The sequence below is a fragment of the Apostichopus japonicus genome, chromosome 17 (assembly GCF_037975245.1).
Source record: "Apostichopus japonicus isolate 1M-3 chromosome 17, ASM3797524v1, whole genome shotgun sequence".
In the NCBI taxonomy this organism is placed as follows: Eukaryota; Metazoa; Echinodermata; class Holothuroidea; order Aspidochirotida; family Stichopodidae; genus Apostichopus; species Apostichopus japonicus.
In genome coordinates, this window is record NC_092577.1 from 28,592,878 (window position 1) to 28,617,882 (window position 25,005).

Below are 25,005 nucleotides of genomic sequence, written 5' to 3' on the forward strand. Positions count from 1 at the left end.
AGTTGAAAAAAAAAGAAGTTATTTTCTGGGGCTCTGCCTGACTTAGTCAGTACTATGAGGGATGGCCAGCAGTTAGTTTTCAGTAGGCTATCCTAAATAAAAAACAAAATTTATTTAAGCTAGACTTACTGTAGTAATATTCAGTTATACTTAGCACATGCATTAAACTTGAAGTTTACTGTATAGGCCTAATTCCTATAAATGGGTAAAATAATTCAGGAAAGTGTCTCAAATATGAAATTGACATTTCCTTATTTAACTGTGACCATTTTGTTAAGGCTTGGTAGATTAAAATTGTGATTAGTAGAGTGTGTGGTTATAGTTTGACGCACAAACACCTCAACTACAGTCTGCCTATTGGTGCAGCTACGTCATACATGTGCAGTATGTATAACACTGCAGAGTTAAGGGTCGGTCACATAGGAACTAACGCAGCACCATAGTACTGTAACTTAAGATATTTAAAAACAAATGCAAACCAATGTCCACATTTGAAACTGTCATTCCCATTGCTTTGCTAATTAAAAAATCCTTATGTTACCTCTAGCCTTTTTGGTTTCGATGATAATTGTAACCCTTGCATTCATGATGGCGTGCGTGTAGGACGGTGCGTTTATGATGCCCAGCTTGTAAACACAATATCTCAAGAAGGGAAGGTCGACCAATTGAATATTGGTGTGGAAGTACCACATTGAGTACAAGAAGCCTATTGTTATTAGGGGAGGTAAGAGGTCATTTGGGGTCACCAGGGGTCAAATTTTGAAAACCTTGTAAACACGATATTTCAATGTATGGATCCGAAGCTTATGGTGTGTATGGAAGCTTGGGCAGACCTTATATATAGTGTGTAGAAGTAACACATCGAGTACAAGAAGCCTATTTTTTTTGGGAGGTCAAAGGTCATTTTGGGTCACCAGAGGTCAAATTGTGTTACAACGATTACAACTTCTTAACACATGTGACAACTTTCACGAATACCTCTTAAAGTACTAGCAAATATTATTTATCTTCTGTGTGTTGTCTATTGTAGTTGTGGGAATTAACTGCTCAAATCAGTGGTTTTTTTCGAACTTTGACATGATATGTTTAAACTCAATTCCAGTCGTTCTACAAAGTGATCAATGGTGATCTACAAGACAGATTCATAACATATATCATTGTGCTTAATAAAAGATGTCAGTAATGTGACTTTTTTATATGTCGGTTTGTGTGAAACAGAGGATCCCGAATTAAAATAAAGCAGCTTGGGAATAGGCTGTCAAAATCTGAGATTAACTACGAAATGGGCAAGAAAATGAGATTGCCAGAAAATTGGTATATGTGGTAAGTCTCGAATTGAGAAGTACCATCGAACTTGGAGGCAAGTTCTAGCATACCAAAATTTGGAGGTCCTTTGAGCCACATGTGTGCATACTGCGGCCACGGGTTTCATATGTGACCCTAGCGCAGATTCCCTGCAGTCCACAAAGGAGAACTTGTTCAGATCCTTTCTGATGTGGCCCAATATATCTATCAATTTCACTGAATAGCAGAAAGGACAAAATATGTATAGCCCACTTGTGTCAAGGTAGTCATTAGTTGGACAATGCAATGCAGAACTTTTATTTTCCATAAAATGTAATATCTCCCTTGTTTTTGTCATTGGTCTTTAAGTGACGAGACCTGCGGATTTGGTTAAAGGTTACACTGTGGCCTGCAAGATTATTTGTGGTCCCATGTGTGATTTAAACCAAACACTAATACCTCAATTCATCTCTATTCTGCCGCATATGAACAAAAATCACTACTCGACACTCTTGAGTCAGTATGTGCATAGACTGCATACATCTTTTATTCCAATATAAGCTCTTTTTCAGTGCAAGAAGTTTGTACACATATTTCAATAAAAAATCTAGGAATGATGGAAAATCGGCACAATCAACATCTTTACTTTGCTTAAATATATGAAATGTCTCTATTTTCTTTCGTAATGTGAAAAAGTCATAACGGAGCAAGTTTTTGTTTGAAAGGCCCTTCTTATTGCTAAGCAACCACAATGAGATTTTTTTCTTTTTTAATTATTATTTTTATTTTGGTGTGGCTCAAAGTTCAAGACAGAACTACTTCACAACAAGTCACTGAAACATGGCAACCACAAGATACTACAATTTGCAAGTTTTTCTCAAAACCTTTTCGGCTTGGTAACATTTATTTTCGTAGTGCTAATAGCTTTGTGGGGAAACAATTTTAATGTGACAAAGGCAAAAACAGTCTGCCTTTCAAACTTGACGTGTCATCAAAGAAGAACTCCTTTAGCTATAGCTTTAGTTATACCTTTAGCTTTAGTCCATATGTAATCCATATGTATATATATCCATATGTATATATATATATATACCTTTTATATAGTCCCTATACATATAGTCACTATTATACATATGTTTCTAGATTTGGTTGATAATTCTCTCAAATTTAGCAATAAGTGGATCTACGTATACCCTTAAAAACGGTATTTGTCCGCAACACAACCACTGTTGAAATGTAGGTATTAACAAACAGTAGACATCTATAATCCTATACTTACTGTTAACAGTTCTGGAATGATATATGAAAAAAAACAATGGCTGCTATTGTTTTTAATCTTACTGTAAAATAACAAATGGCTGCTGTAATTCACTTAAGCTTTTTGAAATGACATTGGTTGATCTTGTAAATCTCACTGTAAAATAACATCGGTTGCTGTCATGGTCTTAGCTTGTAAAACACAATGGCTACTTTTGTCTTATTGTAAAATAACAATAGCTGTCACCATTGTCATATCTTTCAAAAGAACAATGGTTGCCACATTTGGTTTATCTACCTATGGCTCCTATATTTTACATTACTTTCTCCTTCGTGAAATTAAGGCCAAATGTCTAGCTACCTCAACAATTAAAAGCCCTTTCTTATCAATTGTAACTGGTAATGAATATATAAAACAAAAGAAAAGTGAAAGCACACAACTGTTTCTTAGAAACACAAGCAAAAACCATGATAAACAAAAACTCACAAAAATATATATATATATATATATATCTACTTGTGTACAAACCTGTAAAGAAATTTAAAGAAACTCTTGAAATTTTATTTTCTTGTAACATTCCCAACCAATGCTCTTATCTCTACATAAAGTATGTTAGCATGTATTGCTGCTACAACCAGTGGCAAAGCAAAAAACCTATAAAGGTTTGTGTAAAAGATATTAACACTTGTCCTTGTCATAGTTGCATAACCTTAAGGCCTGGTCACACTATACCGATTTTTTATCGGAATACTATCCGATTTTCCCGGAGGAATCGAAAGTGCCAGTTTTTCGTTTGGGTCTTCTAGGCTTGGTGATAAAGGACCTGATTGGCTATCTGTTGAGCCATTCCGATGTGGAACAGCCCGCTCCTAACTTTTGATATTGACTCCGTTTCCTTTTATCGGATAGCTATCCGAATTCTCTTACGATTTTTATCGTTTTTCGATGTGACGTCACTTCAGAATGTAGTCCGTTCCAGAACCCCTCAGATTTGGAGTAGGTTTTCAAATATTCCACTGCGTTCATTACATTCACTACCACAAACCTCACTCTTTGGCCAAAAATCGGAAAAATCGGACCGTATTCCGATAAAATATCGCTGTAGTGTGACCGGACCTTAAGGGTGACAATACTACACTATGTACAGCCCACACCCACTCAATCTTTGTAGGAATTTAGCACATGCATGATACAGGACTAGAATTTCACTGGGAGAATGCATGTGACGTAATGAGGTCACCGGACATCTGGGGTCACTGTTGATGCAGGAGTGTTTATACGCAAAACTGATCTCGATGTCAGGATCAGATCCTGACGTCGAGATCTGATCCAGATCTAGTGTAAAACCATCCTTAAACAGTAGCTTTTGAGGTTAATAATAATTATTTCAGTCTGTTAGAATGGGTTACAGGTACCTACCCACACAGACCCCAATGAGGCAACCCACACAAACCATATCACTAGCTTATTATCAATCATGTTTGAATGTAGCTTGTCAGAAGTATGTACAGTTGGTTTCTCACAATAATACTTTCAACACTATTAGTAGTCACCAAGCTTGTAAATGAGACTGGTATTTGTATTCTTGATTAGTTACCTGCACTAATACTTGCCCTGATGGATTTCTGCTTGTACTTGAGGCTGTTTGGAACACTCTATTGCAACTTCATAACTCATAGTCCCACTTAACATATTGTATTCATAGTACTCAAAAACAGGAATTCTACTCGTACTCATACTTTTGTACTCGTACTGTTGTACTTATACCCATGCTGTTGTAACCATACTCATGCTGTTGTACTTGTACTCATGCTGTAGTACTTGTACTCATGCTGTTGTACTTGTACTCATGCTGTTGTACTTGTACTCATGGTGTTGTAATAATACTCATACTGTTGTACTCTTACTCATGCTGCTGTACTGGAACTATAGTGTTGTTGTATTTGCTGTTGTACTCGTGCTGTTGTACTCATATTCATGCTGTTGTACTGGAATTAGTGCTGTTGTATTCACTGTTGTACTCAAACTCATACTGTTGTACTCATACTCATGCGGTTGTACTTGTACAACACGTTTGGTAGTCACCCCCAAATATGCTAGAAGTAAACAAAGATGGTCACCTAATGTTCAAACTTGAAATAGAATTTGACTGCTGCCATCCCAGCATTTCACAACAGTTTATATAATCATCTAATAGTTTTGATAGATTTTCTTCTTTCTTTTTAAATGGTGGAAGAGGAGATGGATAGGTGAAGGTGAAAGCTGTCAATCGGCCCATGTGAGTTAATGCAACCCCCTGGAAAAATGACCAACTTTGCTGGTACCACTGGTTGTATCAGCTATCCCTTCAACGATTCTTAGCACCAGGATTTACAGCTAATATAACATTGACTCAAGGTGTAAATAAAATACGACGGTGGCTCGGGAGATCAATGTTATCAACTCATAGCAATGCCAAAACTTCAAAAAAATAAAGTGAACAAAATTAAATAGAATTTTTTTTAACAAGAATGGAAAATGATCTCAACAGAAACTGGTTCCAATGAATCGATAAAGTATGGACTATTGAAAAAAAAAAAAAAATTCTTGTACAATCAATAGGAATCTTTCTCTAGAACAAACGACTTCTTCTCAACACACACCAGACCAAAGGGTGGAGCTCCAAAGGACAGAACTGTATATGACAGGCCCAACCATTTTTAAGATGCACACACCTTTATATAAAGAAGGGGGAAAAATGCTTCATAACACACCATAAAGAGTACAATACAACTTTGGATGTGTAAACATTTATGAAAAACTGATTAATGTTGAGAAAACATTTTCTTTGACCAAATCATAAGGTTCATCTATTGACAGTACCTCCTTATTTGCATATCTGGTAGTACATAACAACTGTGACCAATGCACACCTTATGTAAGATGATATTATCCTTATGGCCCAATCATAAAGAAAGACTTGTATACCATTCAGCTTCATTCATTTTGTTTTCATTTCTACTTTCATTGAGTTAGGCACTTTCCCTCCCCTTCCCCATCCCCTCCCCCAACCTCACCTGACTAAAAGTTGATGAATACTTTGGCAGCTTGGTAAACAATACACTGTTGTGTGTTATTTAAGAGCTACCTATAACTGTGATAAAAAGAAATTTCAAGTAAAACCCTCCCTGGAAATTTCTTTTCTTGGGTTTGTTCCTTTATTTGCTTATTTTTTCATCTTTGATATTTCATACTTTTTATTGGTACACATATTTTGCTCCTAAATTTTGTTATGAAGATTGTTTTGGAAATCTTCATTTTTGCTCTACGAACCACCCTTGCCCCTCCGATCACATTCTGCCCATAGATTTATATTTTCATTGCAGAATCAGAGCCATAAATGTATTTATAACCTATGATCTCTTTCCTACTGACAACTTACCATTTCATGCGATATGAATAGCACACGTACAGTTGGGGACAATGTTATATATTAGGTACTTTCATGTTCCACTTCAAAGCATTGGTAGTTGACAGTATGAGCAGTATGAATATCTTGTTTCTATCCATTAAAGGTTAGGAATAGTTCATACTATAAATACTAGTGCTTTGAATCATGATATGAGAGGAGAGTGTAGAGTTAGTATTAGCATTAGGAACTGGCTGGTAGCTTCTCCTTTGGTTTCTGCTGACAGTATGCGCAGTATGAATATCTTGTTTCTATCCGATAAAGGTTAGGAATTGTTCATACTATCAATACTAGTGGTTTGAGTCATGATATGAGAGGAGAGTATAGAGTTAGTATTAGCATTAGGAACTGGCTGATGAGTTCACCTTTGGTTTCTATACTTCACATACAACACACTTATTTCTTAGTATGATCTGAATAAACAGCAGCTAAAATTCAACCTTCCATATTCATAATGAATCTTGGATAATCTTGCTTGATCTTACTTAACTTTCATAATCACACAAATGTGCTCAATCTGGTGTATTGTATGCAAGCAATGAAACAGTTTCACATCTTTTGCATATTCAGAGATAAACCTACTGAATATTCAAGCCTCACAACCCTAACTCCACCCATATGATTAATCACCAGCTAGTATTCAGCTTCTTCTTCTTCTTGTCAGTTTCCTTGGTCACGTCTCCGTTCACAGCGAGCAGGTTGTCATAACGCCATTTTAGCTCCATCCGTATATGGTCCTCTTCCATTGAAAGTGATGAGGTGTCCGAGTTATGTTGATTTTCCCAAAATTGAGAAGGGTCGGTGGGGTCTACAGTTTCTCCTGTGTATTAAGGAAAAAGTAGAAACAACTTGAGACAAAGAAAAAAAAAAAGAAAAAAAAATGCCATAGTGAACAGATTGAGGATGATGGTTGCAATTTCTAAGCTTAAAGGATTATAACATGGCTAAATTCTTTACGTAAGCAATTTGCAGGAAACTTTCTAAAACTTCAGCATTTTGTATCGTGGAGATACAGATGTTTCAAAAAGTTGGGGTGGGGGGTTGGAGGGGGGGTGGGGGGAAGGGGGGAGGGGATCTATGAATGCATCTGGCAGTAGCAAGGCTAGTGATGTCATCACAGCAAATGGGGAAAGATATTGAACATCAAGCAAATGTACTACATTTCTAGGATAAATCTACATGAAGATGAAAAAAGTAAAAAATAAATCATTTGAAGATCTTTCATGATGACATCACAGACAAAGTTTGTTGCTCTCTATTTCCTGCAGTTTAAGGGAGGATTGATTGATTGATCTGTTCAAATATGATTGATATATATATACAAAGTTGCAATCATATCTCATTAGCTTTCAGTATATCATAATGGGATGGATGTTCAAACTAACAGTGTTGGATTAATTTATATATATATATATATATATATATATATATATATATTAAAGAATAAAACTTCATATTGGTAAGACAAATAACTGGTATTAACCTCCATCACTTTGGAGATACTGAAATAAGACAAGAATAGTGGTAGGCCTATGAGCCACCAAGGGGAGTTTGACTGGCCCAATTAAAGCTGGTGTTCTATTTGCCAAACCAACAAGTCACTCCTACAGTGTACAGATTGCTCAATTCTTTGTTAACTTTGCTATACAAAGTTGCAATCATATCTCATTAGCTTTCAGTATATCATAATGGGATGGATGTTCAAACTAACAGTGTTGGATTAATTTATATATATATATATATATATATATATATTAAAGAATAAAACTTCATATTGGTAAGACAAATAACTGGTATTAACCTCCATCACTTTGGAGATACTGAAATAAGACAAGAATAGTGGTAGGCCTATGAGCCACCAAGGGGAGTTTGACTGGCCCAATTAAAGCTGGTGTTCTATTTGCCAAACCAACAAGTCACTCCTACAGTGTACAGATTGCTCAATTCTTTGTTAACTTTGCTACATTTTTTCCCCACAACCAAATTTGTGTGTTTTGGACCACTAAAAGAATAAGAGAAGAAACAGTTCTAAAAAATTTACTTGAACCCAGAAAACATTTAACACATTGTACTACAGAAAGAAATATATAATGAGTGAAAATGCATTCCACCCAAGAAATAATATGCCTGTGCACACAAACTACTCATGTGATGGATACAAGCGCTATATGTACTTGTGTGACAGACTGCTTCATGGCTAATAAAGTGAAGACAATTGACAAAGTGAAACGGTTAATTGAGCAATATCTAGAGTATCGAAAGATGGAGTACAGTAGGTGTTAGTGAATAAAAGCTGAAAAGGAAAAATAAAAGGTGAGAGGTAAAAATTGAAGCCTGAAAGTGACAAACTAAAAGATGGAAGCAAAAATATAACATTGAATCTTATAATGTTCTTCCCCTGTTGTTGTCAAACTGGGGGCAGACTACAAAAGGACCTCAGAGATGTCTTTTAGGGTCAATGAAAAATCACATTTTAATCGGTGCAAGGTTGACCGACCTGAGAGAGAAAAAAATGTCTCCTGTGAGGGATATGAAATCATCCTCATCGAGGACACTTCAACTAGTAATTTGATAAATTTCATATGTTTTTCATGTAAAAGAATATAAATGCTTACATTTATTAAAAATTGATTAATTTTAATCCTTTGTTTGGTAGGAATGAAAAGCTATATGGAGGCATGAAGTATGTTAGTCTTTTTTGTGTAATCAATTACGTAACTACACTTTAGCGTGAGGGAATTTACCCAAGTTATGGGTACCCATCCTGTATGCATCACGTTTTGATTTCTTACAGGTGTGGCCTACCATTCTGAGTGGTACTAAGCTGGACATTTTAATCTTAAGGTGAACTATTTCCGGTGATCTCTGTTACTTGAATCATTTAATATGACTCAAGTCACGGCACTGTCTTTACGGAGGATAATTCGATGCTTATGACTTTTCAAATTTTCCTTTTGGAGCACGACTGGATTTGACTCTTCTTCCATTTTGAAAGATGGGTGAACTGGCTCTATCATTTGCTACAAATCTGGAATTTAAAACATCATAGTTTATTGAACAGAGTGAGATGATCAAACATTCACCAGGGGCCACGTATATGAACCCAATAAAATGTTCTAGATATTGTCATTTAATATTATGGAAAATCATGTTTAATGCATTCTGTGAGCTCCTTGAAATTGCTTTTAGCAGCTCTTAGCAGCAGTCCCCAGATTCTGCTTTTAGCAGCAGTCTCCAGATTTTAATACAATCCCTGGGAACATGTCCATTCATCTGTTCTCACGATGCAATATGAAGAAAAAGTTTATAACAAAATTCTTTTTCTGCTGACCTACATCTAATCCTTCAAGAACAATACATTTTTTGGATGCAAGCATTCAGTTTTAGACAGCAAGCATGTAGGGGGTGCTTTTGTGATTGGCTCTTTTGAGAAATGTACTCATTAATACTAGTAATATTTTTTTTGGGGGTGTGGTGTTGTAATTCAACCAATCACCGGCTTCAAAGTAGTCTCCCTCTGCCAGTCTACGGGCGATGCTGCAAATCGCCCTCGCTCGGCAGAAACACTACTCGAATCGGAAGGTCTCACGATCGTTATGATCGAGTAACGGCTGTATAATTTATCAATTGATTCATTAAATAATTAGGAAAATACAAATTCTTGACTACATCGTGGCTCTTTCCTCTGTAACCAGATTCAAGGTTAAACAATATTTCACAATCCAAAACTGATTTTCCATATTACAACTGAAGCTTCAAATACAAATATATGAAAGTTGGAAAGGCCTACAATATTGCAATGAAGATGTCTTGGTGTAAGATGAATAGCTTTTACAATCAGCAACTTTAGTCAGCTAGGAGTAGCAATTTTAATTGAGACTGCAGAGAAACAAGTAAGAAGAGAGACTACACTAAACATTTGAGTGACTACAAATAGCTTGTCATTGTTGAAAGGAATTGAAAAAAAAAAAACTCTGGTTACTTTATCTTTTGAAGTTATCAGCCCCCACCCCACCCCCCCAAAAAAAATAATCATAATAATAAAGCTCAAAAATCAGATTCTCATGCAATATTTTTACTGCTGTTAGACTCATTTCATTGTTTCTAAAAAGCATACAAAATTTTGGGTTGATGAATAATTCATGTATTATTCATGAATAAATCAGGCGCTGTGATAACTTCGGGGCTGAATGTTTGCTCAACAACCGATAGTTATTGTTGTTTTCAGTGACTTTATATGAAATGTGAAAACTTCCAACTTCTTAAAAGTTGATCAGTTGTCGAATGCGCACAGTAGGATATAAGATAGAAGCAAAGAGGAAATAAAAAACAATCATGAGAAGTTTATTCAATGTCTTGCTTTTCTAACTGAGAAAGCTGATAACCTTTGACAACAAGATATAACTATAAGCACTTCCTCCTTAATATAGTATCCAGGCAAATTGAGTAATGTCATTCCTTCCTTTGGTAATAGATTCTATGACTTGTACCATTCTCAGACACATGGTAAATTATTGCAGCTGTAAATCCTCCATTCTGTTTTTTCAACATGTATTTCTGGAAATCTTCTTTTGTCAAATTCTCTTGGTGATTACTAACTAACAATTTGTTTTTACCGTCTAATGGCTTTCCATACAGTGGTATGGGTGAGGAGGGGGGGGGGGGGGAACTAACTGAATTAAGACCATACAGTCTATGGCTACAATCTCTTCAAAATAAATTAAAGTTAGCATTACTTTTTTTTTACAAGATTTTCTGAGACTGTGACGTCTGCTGCCCGCACATAACCTTTGACCTTCACAAAACCATGGGTTTCTTGTATTGAATAAGGTGGATCTAGATACCATGAACTGAGTTCATGTATACCAAGCTTGACTTTTGTGGTTGTGAATACAAAGTTTCTTACACTTTGACCGATGAATGACCGATAATGAACTTTGCCCTCTACCATTTCCATTCGGGGGGGGGGGTCTTATTTGAACTGACAGAGGTGTATCCACATGCTCAGTATGAAGCTACTCTATATCAAGTATCGTGTTTAAAGGGGGTGTCACAAACATGCACAGGGTACCCAGACCAAAAAGGGTCTTTTTTTGTGGCTGTGGCAACGAACCAATGAAAATCAACATGAATTCCTCCAGTGTCACATCCCATCCCATTCCTCCCCATCAATGAACCCTCTCTGGCACCCTCACAAACCTCCTGAATGAGCACTTTCCAATAATAGATGTATGCACTATGCTATTAATGAAATGACTTTTTATGCCTGTATGGTCCATGAAACTGAAATGAAGACTCCTTGCCCTCCCTTCCCCTTCTGATAAACCCCCTCCGCCTCTTACCCGCTGATTGAAATTACTAGACTGCAACTAAATAGAAGAAAAATGGAAACAGAAAGAACAAAACATCACTCAGTATAGTTTAATATGAAGAAGAAAAGGATAGAACTGCAATAGCAAACAATGAGGCGAGTTACATATGGCACACATGTTCACCTAGACCGAACCAGCCAATCGACGTTCGTACTCCATGGCTAATCTCTGCACCATGTGTGAGTCATAATCGTCATCGCTTAGGTCTCTCTCCTCCGGTGAAGGGCTGGGATCGTATATCTCACGGTCTACGCGAGATAATTGCATGCAACAAAATTGAAGCGTGAAGAAGAAAAAACATCTAACTTGTATCAATCATTAAAGTATGTGTGATCGCTGTGTTTTAAGACACAAGTGATACAGAGAATGGGATTTCTCATTGTTGTACACATCAATGAGGTTCTGTGAATCTGTAAAACGAGAAGCAACGCCCCCCTCCCCCAACCCCACCCTGCAGATCTAACATTGACCTCATTCAGCCACATTATGTTTGAGGTTTTTATACATTCTTCTTTATTTTGTGGTAGAGTGGTTATTTATTTTAGGTTTACAGTCTTGTTCAAGGCCAAGGCCCTCTCACATGACTTAACAACTTAACCCTGGTCATTGGTAACTTGTCACACCAAGTGTGCACAATTCAAACAATCTCTCCTCGGGCACCACAGTGCACTACAGCCATGAGTCCCCCTGGGGACTTCCCATAGGGTGCAGCCACAAACCGGCGCACACAACTATATTTACAAGTTACCTCGCAAGTCCCAATTAGTACACCCGGGTGAAGAGAGGCAATGCAGATAAAGTACCTTGCCCAAGGACACAACGCAATGATCTGGCCAGGGCTCGAACCTGTACTCCTTGGATCACAAGTCCGATGGCTTAGCCAATTGGCCACCACACTCCCCCACCACGTTAACAGGCTAATGAACTGGAGATATAAGGATTGTAGATTCGGGTCCTGGCCAGATCTATTAAGGTGTGTCCTTTGGGGAAGGCAATTAGTCTTCATTGTCTTTTTCATCCAGGTGTATAAAATGGGGGGACCTTGGAGGTAACTTGTAAAACTAATTAGTGGCTGTGCCATAAGGGAAGTCACCCAGGAAGGTAAAGGAAATGGTAGGGGGGTTTGCTTCTCCTTTCATAATGTGATGTGGACACTCCTATGTTCAAAACCAAATGAAAGAAATCAATACATTCTCACAATTTGAAAATTCTTACTGACTTTATTGGTTGGAACATTTCACTTTTTTTGTGTGTATGTTTGATAACTGTTGCAAGTGTTTTTTGCAAGTATGAGATTTCACACATCATACTATTTTGGTGTACCTCTTCCAAAATGATCTCACGACACTGGGAGTATAAATTTCTAACTGAGAAACAAAAAAAACTTTAAACTTTAGCTGTCTTAGGACATCACAAATTATGGCCAAAAGCAGTCTACCAAAATATATTGAATGAATTTTCAATATTTTGTTATACCTCAACAACACTATAAGGTGCTATTGGTTTAGAGTAAGACCAACATGTATTGTTTTACAAGATCTGCATTCTGTATATTCATTGTAAACTTTACTGACGATGGTAATCTCTTTAAATGTTAAACCTTCAATGGTTGACTTATTGTTGAGTTCTCCCAATGTCGAATCAATAGCTGTGCTTAACTTTGTAGTTCTGATAAAAGCACAAATATGGCCGGGATAAAAAATTGAGAATTTATTGTAAAAAAATAGAGCTTCTGTCATATTTTTAGCCAAGTGGCAGCACATCTATTTATACTCACTTTCTGGTACGACCTGTTCCCATTTATACTCGCTCAGGTCACAGGGCTGATGGAGCCAGGCGTTCCCTACCATGTTCTTCAGAGTACATCGCCACTCCGGTTCAGGGTGTAGAAGCCATGCGACCAGCTGCATTAATTCTGGAACAGCACCACACATTTTGTTGTATTTTTTTTTGGTTGCATTCATGGTCTTTGTTTAAATGAAGATTTGTATGTGTGAGAATAACATACAGAAAAAAGTCAGGAATGTAAAGAGAGTAGCCTACAAAAATCATAAAAGGGCTAGAAAACCCTTTCAGGGCTACTATGGAAGAATATGCAACTTGAATAAAACTAGATATGTAGACATTTATAGGAAAATAAGAAGTACTATCAAAACCAATAATCCACCCCTGCCCCCCCCCCCCAGACATGAGTCTGCACCAAACTACCCTACCATCTTCTCTGGCCAAAATATCTTTAAATTCATTTCCTGATAATTAAAATTTACTCAACTCTTTGGTTAATATGCTATTCACAGGAGCTTAATTCCTCTTTACTCCAATATTAATCAAATTCTACAATATCATATCATTTGCAAACTTATTAACTATAAATACATAACTTTGATTTTGCTACTTCCATAGTTTGAATAAGCCGACCACATATATAGACGAATGGATTTCTGGATGAAATAAATTGTTTAAATTTTGTTTTCCTATAACAGACATTTTGGTCAAGGTGCTTACAATTTTGAAATGAAGTAGCATTTTACATGTTAACAACACTCTGTGATATATGGTTCATCTCTGACTTAAATTACAAAAAGCATCTTTTCCAAACTGGTCTTACATACTTCATATTTCCGATCCAACCAAAACAGAAGCCCTACAGAAAAGCTTGTGAATAATTTAGTGTTCACATTTTGTGTAGTGGGTTTACAGATTGATGATTTTTTTTTATTTCTCATGAAAGGGTATACTATAGTGAGCAAGCACCACTACTACACATATATTTGCATATGTGTATCAATTTGCCACAAAGTAGAACACTTTACTATGTGATACTAGATATATTTATTCCCATTTAAACCAAATTAATTTGCCGAAACCATCAGGTCATGGATTTCTACCCACACATAAAGGTAACGCTTATAAAAAAAAAAAAAATTTAAATTAAATTAAAAAATATATAAATAATAAATGATAAAAGACCTCCATTTTTGCAAGTTTGTCTGTTACCACAGAGCTGCAAGCAGGCACTGTTCTGAACAAGCTAGCTTCCGCAGGGATCAGCAAAAAACGATAAAAAAATCTCACCATTGGAAACAGGAAAAGGTGGTTTTAAGGATGCTTCTATAGTCTCTTCTATGTCATAAAATGGATTTTCGCCGAATACCAGTGTGTAGAGGGTAACGCCAATAGCCCACATCTCCAGCTCTGGACCCTCATATCTGGAAAATAAAAAAGGTGTTGAGTTTTATAGCATGAGCTGGTCGAAACAAAACAAGCTCTAGCTGGATAACACTTGGCAGCTGGTGACAGCTGGATATTCCGGTATTAACCTACTGTAATGTAGTATGTAGCTATATCCCCATCATATTACTTTAAATATGTGCTTCCATGCCTCTTTGTCTTAAGAGTAACTACTTACTTCCTGGTCCCGAGTTTATTCACCCCTCACCCACATCATATTCGTAGAAGCCCCCTTTGTCCTAATTCCATGAAATATTCATTCTTAACCACAGATGACAACCTGTTGCATCTCATGTGTAAACAAATGTGGTTAGTCATAGCCCTCTCCTATGTGCCTTAGTAATTATAAGTAAAAGACTCTGTGACCAAGAGTTTATGTCACAGAGAGGTTACTGCCCCTTCACAGGAAGTTGTAATGACTTAAATACTGTAGTTTTTTAGTATGAAACAAGACTAGCATTCCAGACTTCAGAGAGTGTAGTTCAGATACACTATTCTGGATCTGCACTCCAGCAACAATATCATCACAGAATAAATAAAGCTTATATTCTACAATTATATCTATGTCTGGAGTTTCTCTTTAACTGCTGTTGATTCAACTTATTTAATATCGGAGCCCTGAACTAATTGAGCCGGAGCATGTAACACTACTCTGCTCCTGATTGGTTGGTCTCACTAGCAAACACACCAGCGGAAACCTCACAAACAGTCCAATTTTTTAGCTTCCACTGTAATCCTTAAGGAACGATTTTTAAACATCTGGCTTTTGTCTTCGCACTTTATTTTTATTTTTTCGAATAATGAGGGAGTTGTGATTGTAGGTAATTATATTTATCACAAATTGAGCAAACCAACACATCACAGAAACAATTTTTTGGCAGACAAACACCAAAAAGTAAAACAGAATGGAAGGGGAAAAAAGGAGAAAAAAAAAAGAAAGAAAAGATGAGATTAAATCCCTTTTTGCCGAGGCTATTAATTAAAATTATTAATCACTCGCCAATTTAATGAACTGCATTATTATGAGGATTTGGTAAAATCAAACTTCTTTAAACTGAGAGTCCATAGTTTTCAACATTTTTGGGGTTTTGCTACAAACCGTTTGTAAAATTATATTCAACATCTTATGGAATTCCGACAACGTAGAGCGACGTCTACCAAAACTTACTTATTGCCTTGAATTACTTCCGGTGCACAATATTCTAGAGTACCGCAAAACGTGGAGAAGACCTTCCCTCTCTCGAAGTAAGCCGCTGAACCGAAGTCGATGATTTTGATCTGAAAGCGCTCGTTGAGAATCACATTCTCGTCTTTGATGTCTCGGTGGACGATCATCTTACTGTGAAGGTACGCGACTCCGTCGATGAGCTGTTAACAGAAACGAAGGAAAGGTAAATAAAAACATCGTTTTGCAGCGGGGGGAAAGGGTAGTATGTCTTCAACCTGTGAGTCATTCTAATGTTGCCAGATGCATTCACAAAATATCACCAAATTTGAAGAAAAAAAATTCCTATCTTTGTATTACAAACTGTTACGAGGATGTGGTTTATCGACTTAGAGATGCAGAAAACTTTAAACAAGCAATTTTTCTAATCGATCCACATAAGCTACAAGGAGACCCTTCTTAATACACACACTTATCAGAACCAGGTAACAAAACAAAGAGAGGTAAGATTGAAAGCCCTTTGCACCTGTCTGAACATGTAGCTCGCCAACGCCTCGTCAAAGTTTGGTTGTCTGTCGATGAACTCAAATAGGTCCATCCCAGAACCGTGCTTCTCCATAACCATCTGAAAGAACTCTTCGTTTTGGTAAAAATCTAAAACCTAATAGTAAAGCCAAATAAAAAGAAAAGAAATGGAAGATTTTAAGAGAAAAGTTGAAGACTTTTTGTTACTTGTTTGTGACTATACTTTATTAAAGGGAAAAGAACCACATGGACAATCCAATGTAAAATATATGTATCATCTGTACAATCCATACACATAAATGTCACAGTTAGCTACTTCAGAAAAACCATACATTCTACTTCTAAAATTCTCATAGGAATTTCCAAATCAGTTGGAAAAATTTTGTTGCTCACAGACTTTGTTGTATTGTATTAATCATACACAGAGAATAAAATAACGGTATTTGCTTTCATCCTTTGGGATGCGATTGTACTAGTAAAGTTAACAAAGTACACTGTTATGTGAGATTTTAAGGGTTGAACAGAATGGAATCCTTTACAAAAATCTATTCACCAAGCTTATTAAAGGTCATGCACAATGTTGACATAAGGATGAACTACATACCAGAAGGCACCCACATACCTTTACTATATTTTGGTGACTAAGCTGTGTTAACAGGGCAACTTCCAGAGGTAATCTCCCGTATTCTGGATCCGTCCACCAGTTGTTGCTGAAGATTTTGGACTTTCTGATAAACTTGACAACCACCTGAAAGTAATAACCCAATGGGTGGAATAGAATTGATAATAATTCAAAATATATATTTATGAGCTAAGCGATGTACAGAATGCATTTCAAAATAACGAATCAACGTAGACCGATACACGAAGAGAACGAAGAAATGGAATGATATGGCTATTGTAGGTACAACACAGAAATAAATAATAGAAATACAACAAACAGAAACATACATACAAACAAACAGAATGAGACATTCACACACACACAGAGAACAATAAACATATAGAACAATAGAAAGAACAGACCAGACCTACACCAGATTTTGTGCTAAAATCTTGTGTCAGATCTGAAAAACAGATTACAGAGAACTTTCCCACCGATGAATATCTGTCTTATTTTGAGTGTCATCTTCAAAAATACATACAAACAAACAGAATGAGATACACATACACCCACACATATACACAGAGAACAATGAACATATATAGAACAATAGAAAGAACAGACCAGGCGTACACCAGACTTTAAGCTAACATCTTGTGTCAGATCTGAAAAACAGATTACAGAGAACTTTCCCATGGATGAATATCTGTCTTACTTGAGTGTCATCTTCAAACATACATAAAAACAAATGAACAGACTGAGATATATACATACACACCCACACATATACCCACACATACACAGAGAACAATAAACAAATAGAACAATTAGTCTTACTTGAGTGTCATCTTTGTTTCTTCTGCCCATCTTGACGAATCCAAAGGCCCCTTTACCGATACTCTGGAGGGTGGTATAATAATCACTGTACTCCCCCGACCCTAAACGGTCCAAATCCTCCTCCATCACAGTTGAATTACATCGTGCAGCCTCGGCTACAGCCTGTGGGAGGAGAGAACCAAAGGATGCAAGTTTAATACATCCAGGGGTGGGAATGTAACTAGTGTAGCAGACGGATGAAGCATGAACTATATCTCACATTCCTCAAGTATTGCGAATGAGAAGAATAACAGCGTATGTGTCATGATGTTTCAATCTTGACAGAGTAGGCAGAGGTCTGATAACATCATAATAATAATTAATCATAATTTCATATTTTAATATAGTGCCTTTTCCAAAGGCTCAAAGCACTTTACATTATTACCCAGGTCAACGATAACCTGTCAAACATAGAGACAATCCCTCCACATGGCAGCAGCTAAACCGTGCCCAGCTAACAGTTTTATCCCACAGGTCCTCATTTACACACCTGTGTGAAGAGAGGCAATGGAGATAAAGTGCCTTGCCAAAGAACACAACGTAATGATCTGGCCAGGACTTGAACATGTAAGCCATAGATCACAAGTCCACTGCCTTAACCACTACGCTCCTATACGCAACATAGTCATGTTCACCTGAAGCCAAGGCAACATCCATCACGACTTAAATTCTGAACAAAAGTCTTACACAGAGATGATTTTCGGTGAATTTTTACGTACTACGTTAAAAAAAAAAAGCTATAAGATGAAAGATTTTTTTCCCTATTCTTCTTGGGTGTTGTCTAAAATGTCTTACCTGACCAAGTGACTTGTTATTATTGCCGGCTGATAAGTTACCAGTACTATTGATGGTGGAGGCAAACGCCATGCTGGAGGTCGGTCGACCCCCTTCCCCGGGGTCAGAGGGGTCCCTGGACATCCACATGCAATACAGGCAAGATCCATCTTGTAGTTCCACCCTTTTGATCTGGAAAAGAATACCTACACAACGAAAAAACAAGACCATTTGTAAATGACTGGGGTTTCCTTTGCTGCAAACGTTACAAGTAGTAGAGGAACTGAATGTCTCAAGAACTGTCTTTTAATTACTTCAGACTTGTCCTCTGTTAAACTCGAAAGACTCATGACCTCTGTCAGGTTTCTCTTACTTTGTGTAAATTGGATCCACATAGCAAGACTGAGATTCTTTGACCTCTAATTGTGGAATTATTGTGTTTACAATGTACTCTGACTTAGATCTATGTTGACCTTTGAACAACCTATTGACCTATAAAACATTAAGGATTTTTTACACTCTATGCTGGATCCACATACCCAATCATTTTCTTTACTTTGAAATGGAAGGTTTTCAGATTTTTGCTCACCTTAAACTACCTTTGGCCTACACAAAAAAAAATACAAAAAAAACCCCACCAGACTTTGTTGTCAATGTCATGGATTCAAATACCAGGTATGATGAAGTACATCAGAGATAGTTTACAAGTTTTGTGTACAGACTTTCCATTATGTTGCCCTTGAAGTAACCTATGACCCACACCATTTTTCAATAGGGTTCTTATGATCAACAAGGAATATCTACATCACAAATATAATTTTCAGCCAAAGTTGTCCTATTTTGAGTTTAATCCTGTCTACAGGGTTTTTGGACCATGACCTCTCGTGACCTTTGACCTACTCCAAAAGTTCTATAGGATCCTTGCACAAAACTAAAACATCTCAACATACTTAAGTATTAAAGTTCACCCGACATGCACTTTTTAAGTATCGTGTTTAAAAACAGGCTTCACATACACAAACACACACAACAACTCACCAGCTTCGGTTACTTGCCTGCCAAAGGCAAAATAATCAAAACCAATTTAATCCATTCAAATTACAATTACAAAAACACAGTTATTAACACAAGCTCTCCTCTTATGTGGATAAAGTATTTCCAATGGAAATTTCCCACTGTGAGTTAACCAAACTGGCTTAGAATAGAACAACAGTGAACCGGAAAACAAAAGGCAAAGAACAAAAGGAATACGGAAATAATAAAGACAATAGAACTGAATTTATTGCTTTAACAAAAGCGTGAAGGCAGAGGACTCACCTAATAAATTACCATCTCTATGTCTACCCTGGCCCTGAAAGCTTCCCTCCGGTATCGTACTCATGGTTAACGAAAACTGACGGGGTAGCTTGCTGGCAGGCGTCGAGGTTATCCTACCTTGCAACCCCTGTAATATATCAATCTTTTTCACATCGGTATCATCGAGTCCTTCACAATCTTTCCTCGGAGTCTCATCCAAATTTAAAGAGAGTTCATGCCTTTCAATAATTTCAGTTGTCCTGTTGTCACCTCTATCCATACCCCCTGCTATACCATTCTCCTTATGTTTGTTTTCGTTTTCGTCTACTTCCTTGATCGTGTCTTCCGTGTGATCGTTCCCAGAGTCGCTCTCCTTCGCCGCCTCTCTGCTCGAGTCCTCCCCATCTCCGCCGATGTTGAAGTGATGCTTCACTTGGTAGGCCCATCTCTCTACGTCGGAGTAATGGTCGACCGTGGTCGGTAGATCGATCCCGTACGATCCGTCCGTTTCGCCGTCCTTGGGATCGTCCATCCTCAGTCTCATCAGGGCTTCCCTGATGAGCGGTTCTTCCGGAGGACTCTTCACCGATATAGACACCCCGTCCGAGTGTCGTCTCAGCTTCTCCTTCGAGAACGGCTGGATTCCTAGGTCGTTGGATTTGGTGAAACAGACTCGTTGTCTACCGATGTCGTCGTCGTTGACGCTGCACCCCGAGACGGATGTCCTGTCTACCTCGTCTGGGCCAGAGATCGCCGAGAGGTTCCCTATACTCCCCTGGATGCTCGGATTACCTACCAGTACATCCAGACTGGTGTGACTCCCAGGAGGGGTGGTGGATACGCTCACCATCGGACTGTGCGCTGCCGTCCTGCTCTCCATGGGGTCGCTGTTCAACAGGTCGTCGGTGCATGCACTGGTCGTTCGTAATTCGGGACATTGGTTGTTGTTGGTTGCAATCCTGTCAGCTTCGTGGAGGAGATTTCCTGTTGAAGGTCTGATTAAGAGAAAAAAAAAGCTAACGGTGAAGCTCTAATTATCAAAAGCATAACGAAAGATGAAGCTGTAATTATCAAAAACAAAAGAAAGACAAAGGTCTGTTGACAAATTAAACATACAGACGGAGAAGGTTGTCTTGCTGTATTGAGTGGTAAAAGGTTTTATAATATATTTAAGAAATGAATACATAAATATGACATGGAAAATTAGAATATTTTTGAAAGAGCTCTTTGCTCGTTCAAGGTCATTACCATCATATATCTGGTTTCTAGACAAAATCAAATGAAGTAAGGGGACAGGGCATGATGCAAAAGTACATTAAACAAACCGGTCTAATGTTCAGCATTAATGTCTGTCTAACACAGTTGTGTGCCAAGATGTTTGGAGAGGGAGTCTGGGAGAGGGGACAGGGGAGGAAGGGGCAACACTGAAGTTTAAAACCAAAGTCAACATATCGGCAGCCACACAGAAGAAATCTGTGTACAATCAATGGTGTATTTTTAACTGCGCAAATCATTTCAATGGCTTTAACTCAAATATGATTTTACAAATTTTTCTTAAAAATGCCAATCACTTGGAGCAATTTTAGATTTCACTTTAAAATAATTGTCTCCTTTCTAGCATGACGTTTCACAATTTGGTGCATCAAGGTTTGTTGCAAGGATACAAAAAATCCCTTTTTTCTAGTCATGTTCTTGCAGATATCTGGAAGAAGATGAAATTGTCTGTCTGTTTCGAGCGCATGTTGCAACCTTTGAAAAGGAAACCACATCAAACTGGTTCAGTGTTTTTCTTATAAGTTCACAGCAGGTTACAATCTGTCCCGATTTCCATCGGCAGAGGAGACACTTCAAATATACGACTGTTCCAATTTTAACCGCAAGTTTCTCATGTTTCCTTCCGATCATAATATTTCATATTTTTTTGTCTCTCTCACCTGTCAAATACATCCCCAACCTCGAGAGGCTCCACGGTCTTCTCTTTAGAATATTCTGATGGAGCAAATGGAACAAATCCAATTTTAATTTCTTTGAAGCGGTAGATTTACGCTCAAGTAAACAAATTTTCAAACTGTTTCTTAATTTCTTCTTGTTATCTGAAATGACTTCCAACAATATGATGGAATAATAAAATACTTTAAAAAAAAAATGGTTCTTTTAACGATTAATCATCGTTAAGATGTGACACAATCTGTCTGTTCAGCATTTAAACACGGTGATAAAGACATCTATTTCTTGATTTATTTGAAAGAAAAAAAAATTAGTCATCACAAATATTCCATTTTTAAAATGGTACTAAGACCAGCTCTATTGGATATACTGTACCTAACTATTTTGGTGACCCCCCGCCCCCCCTCCCCCCCAGAAAAAGTTTCCTGTTGTTGAGCAAGACTGCTTAAAATTTGTGTCATTAGATACAAGTTTTTTAGGCAATTTTGATCCTGTCTAGATTATTTCCACAACTAATGAAAATGTATAAATCACAGATGATTACAGATGGGCAAGAGTGAAAATGCAAAACTGTGACAAAGTCCTGACCCTCCCCATCCCCAGAAAGGGTGAACACTGTTAAACCATATTTTGGGACATGTCCCTGAATTTTGACAGCCTCAGCCACAAAGGTACTTAAACAAGAAACCTTCAAAAATTAGTAATTATCATCCTTTACAAAATAACCAACATTTTTTGCATTCCATATTGCCCAAGTTACAAAGAATTTCTAAGAATTTAAAGTAACATTCATACACACTTCACCCTAATACCAGCTTAAACACCAATATTTATAACTGTTCAACAGCAAACTACTTTAAACCTGCTGAATACAATAATTCCTTGAAGCAAAGGGATCACTTCATCCCTGTCAGCTAGCAAGACTGGCTTTTTCTCTTGCCTGCCAAGGCATAACATTTTACCATCCCTGAAAAATCAATAAAAGTATGTTCCAAATTTTTTGCCTTTGTAAAGCGATTGTCAACTGGCTTGCCATGAAACCAATCAATTATTCACCACAGCCGTAAACAGGTAGCTGCAAGTCTTAATATCAAATTTTAAAGTCCATTTTTCCACCAAATTTTGACTATATCCTTTACATACTGTTCAATTCATCATTTACAGTCGATGCTCTTAGTATTAACGCATGGTTCATAATTTCACTCAAAGAGATTAATTAGTCAATATTTTAATTTAATAGATTTATGTCCCAGGGAGACAAAGTCTTTTTTGGATGAATGATTTCATATGGCTCTGCTACAGAGAATGTGCAAGTGTATTAATATCTATGACAGTGAGAAAAACCACAGTAGTTAATGGGAAACAGTTTGTTCAGTAAAGAAACAAAAATATTTAACACAAAATCAAAAATGTTCATGTTTACACACAGACAAAACAGGATAATGACTAAATGGAAAGTAGGAATAAGAAGCCGACAGCTTAAAAAACGAAATTATGTCTGAAGGGATGGAAAAATGGTGCAACAAATGTAACAAGATCATCCTATGTTGAAAGATGTGGTGTGTAGTCTGTGGAAGACAGCCAAATGCTCGACACACACTGTAGGACTTCCAAAGACAACATTGTCCACACATAGGCGTACGAGGCGGGGGGGGCAGGGGGGGCAGACTGCCCCCCAAATTTCCAGAGGACAAGAAATTCGGGCAAAAGGCTTGAAAAATTCGGGCAGCCAAAGAGGAGAAAAAAATTTTTTATATATATTTTTTTTTTCTCCTCTTAGGCTGCCCGAATTTTTCAGGACTTTTGCCCGAATTTCTTGTCCTCTGGAAATATATATATATATACATAAATATGCAGTAGCTTGCCTGAATCTTTTTCAAATATTTGCCCGACAATTCCATGATTTTCTTTATTTAGCATCATGATGCCCGAATATTTACGTGTAACACCACCGTAAGCGCAGTTCATCTGGGCTACCACGCTTTTTGCACGATCAATTTTTTCTAACTAGTCAATTGTATACCTGGACCAAGGGCGGCGGAACCGGGGGGGCACAGGGGGCAGGTTAAAACTGTGCCTTTTTTCTACATAAAAATTGAGGTGCCTCAAGTTAGCAAGAGGCCAGGGAACCAGAATGAACACTCGGGAAGGGCCGTTTCCGGCCATCTGAGGGGTTTGTAAAACCAAAAATTTTCTAGTACGTTACGCACCAACCGATGGTGGCGCTCCGCTTAGATAGTCGTGCATACAACTTTGCAAATCCTGACTAAGCCCGTGACTTTTAATGAATTTCTGTAGGTCAAACTCAAAGCTATTTCGAATGGGAAAAAATTGTTAAGATATTAACAAGAAAAAAACTCTAATTCGGAAGATTCCTACATTAGCAACTAGCATGATTTCACCACATTTTGTCTCAAAAGAAAACTTGTTCCTTGTTTCTCAATTTGCGCATTGGATATTGCAGTGCTAGTATGCATATTTTCCTTTTGGGGGGGAGGGGGGCGTTGATGGAGTGATGTGTTTACACAAATAAGATAATACAATAAGAGTTATAAAGGGTACTAAATATAAGGCATGCATCAGTCCAATCGAATTTCTGCAAAGTGCCCTTTAATGTCGGTGCCCCCCCCCAGATTAAAAGTGCTTCCGCCGCCCTTGACCTGGACATCCCCAACATGAGTGTATATAAGAAACATTTTCTTTTTCATGGATGGTGGGGGGGGGGGGAGTGCCTACAAGCCTAGAAGTACAGGTTTATCGTATTCTTTGTTATATTTTATACTTTTTTGTGAGACAAATTGCAGTCTCACCCGACATAGCGACATTATCCCGCCTACGTGTCGTTGAACAATGTATGTTTTTCTGGAGGTAGCTGAGTACTGTGTTAAAATGATAAATAAGGTAACTAAAAAGGAGCTTAAAAAATATACTGTCCCATTTTTCCCCTTCAAAGTGATTTTACCATTTTTTCTTCTTCTAATTTACCAAATTTTTGGGGAAGTGTAAATTTCTAAAACGTTAAATTATAAAATAAAGAATGTTTAGATGCAACTTGCAAGGCCTCAGAAGTGCCGTTTCCTGGCAATCGTGTGCCAAAAATTTTCTTGTATGCTACGCGCCAACCGATGGTGGCGCTCCGCTTAGATAGTGTCACGGGAACTTTCGGGCACAAAAAGTTCTGCCCCCCCAAACTGGAATGGTCCCGTACGCCTATGGTCCACAAAA

The 25,005-nt window shown here is 37.5% G+C and overlaps 1 protein-coding gene across 3 annotated transcripts in view; it reads right to left on the minus strand.

The window, feature by feature from the left end:
• Positions 1-1,801: 1,801 nt before the first annotated feature.
• Positions 1,802-25,005, minus strand: part of LOC139984753 (PAS domain-containing serine/threonine-protein kinase-like) — a 136,432-nt gene continuing 113,228 nt past the window's right edge. Inside the window, exons 13-23 of one of the 3 annotated variants that reach the window (XM_071998787.1) lie at positions 21,768-21,822; positions 19,855-20,828; positions 18,559-18,743; positions 17,725-17,886; positions 16,906-17,031; positions 16,285-16,419; positions 15,762-15,961; positions 14,438-14,571; positions 13,140-13,277; positions 11,486-11,610; positions 6,670-6,810 (exon numbers count right to left, since the gene is read on the minus strand). In XM_071998787.1, the coding sequence (XP_071854888.1) occupies positions 11,486-11,610; positions 13,140-13,277; positions 14,438-14,571; positions 15,762-15,961; positions 16,285-16,419; positions 16,906-17,031; positions 17,725-17,886; positions 18,559-18,743; positions 19,855-20,828; positions 21,768-21,822 (2,234 nt within the window). In that variant the 3' untranslated portion in view covers positions 6,670-6,810. Of the gene's footprint in view, positions 6,811-11,332; positions 11,360-11,485; positions 11,611-13,139; positions 13,278-14,437; positions 14,572-15,761; positions 15,962-16,284; positions 16,420-16,905; positions 17,032-17,724; positions 17,887-18,558; positions 18,744-19,854; positions 20,829-21,767; positions 21,823-25,005 lie in introns of all 3 variants that reach the window. The other 2 variants (XM_071998788.1, XM_071998785.1) reach the window with 2 other exon arrangements.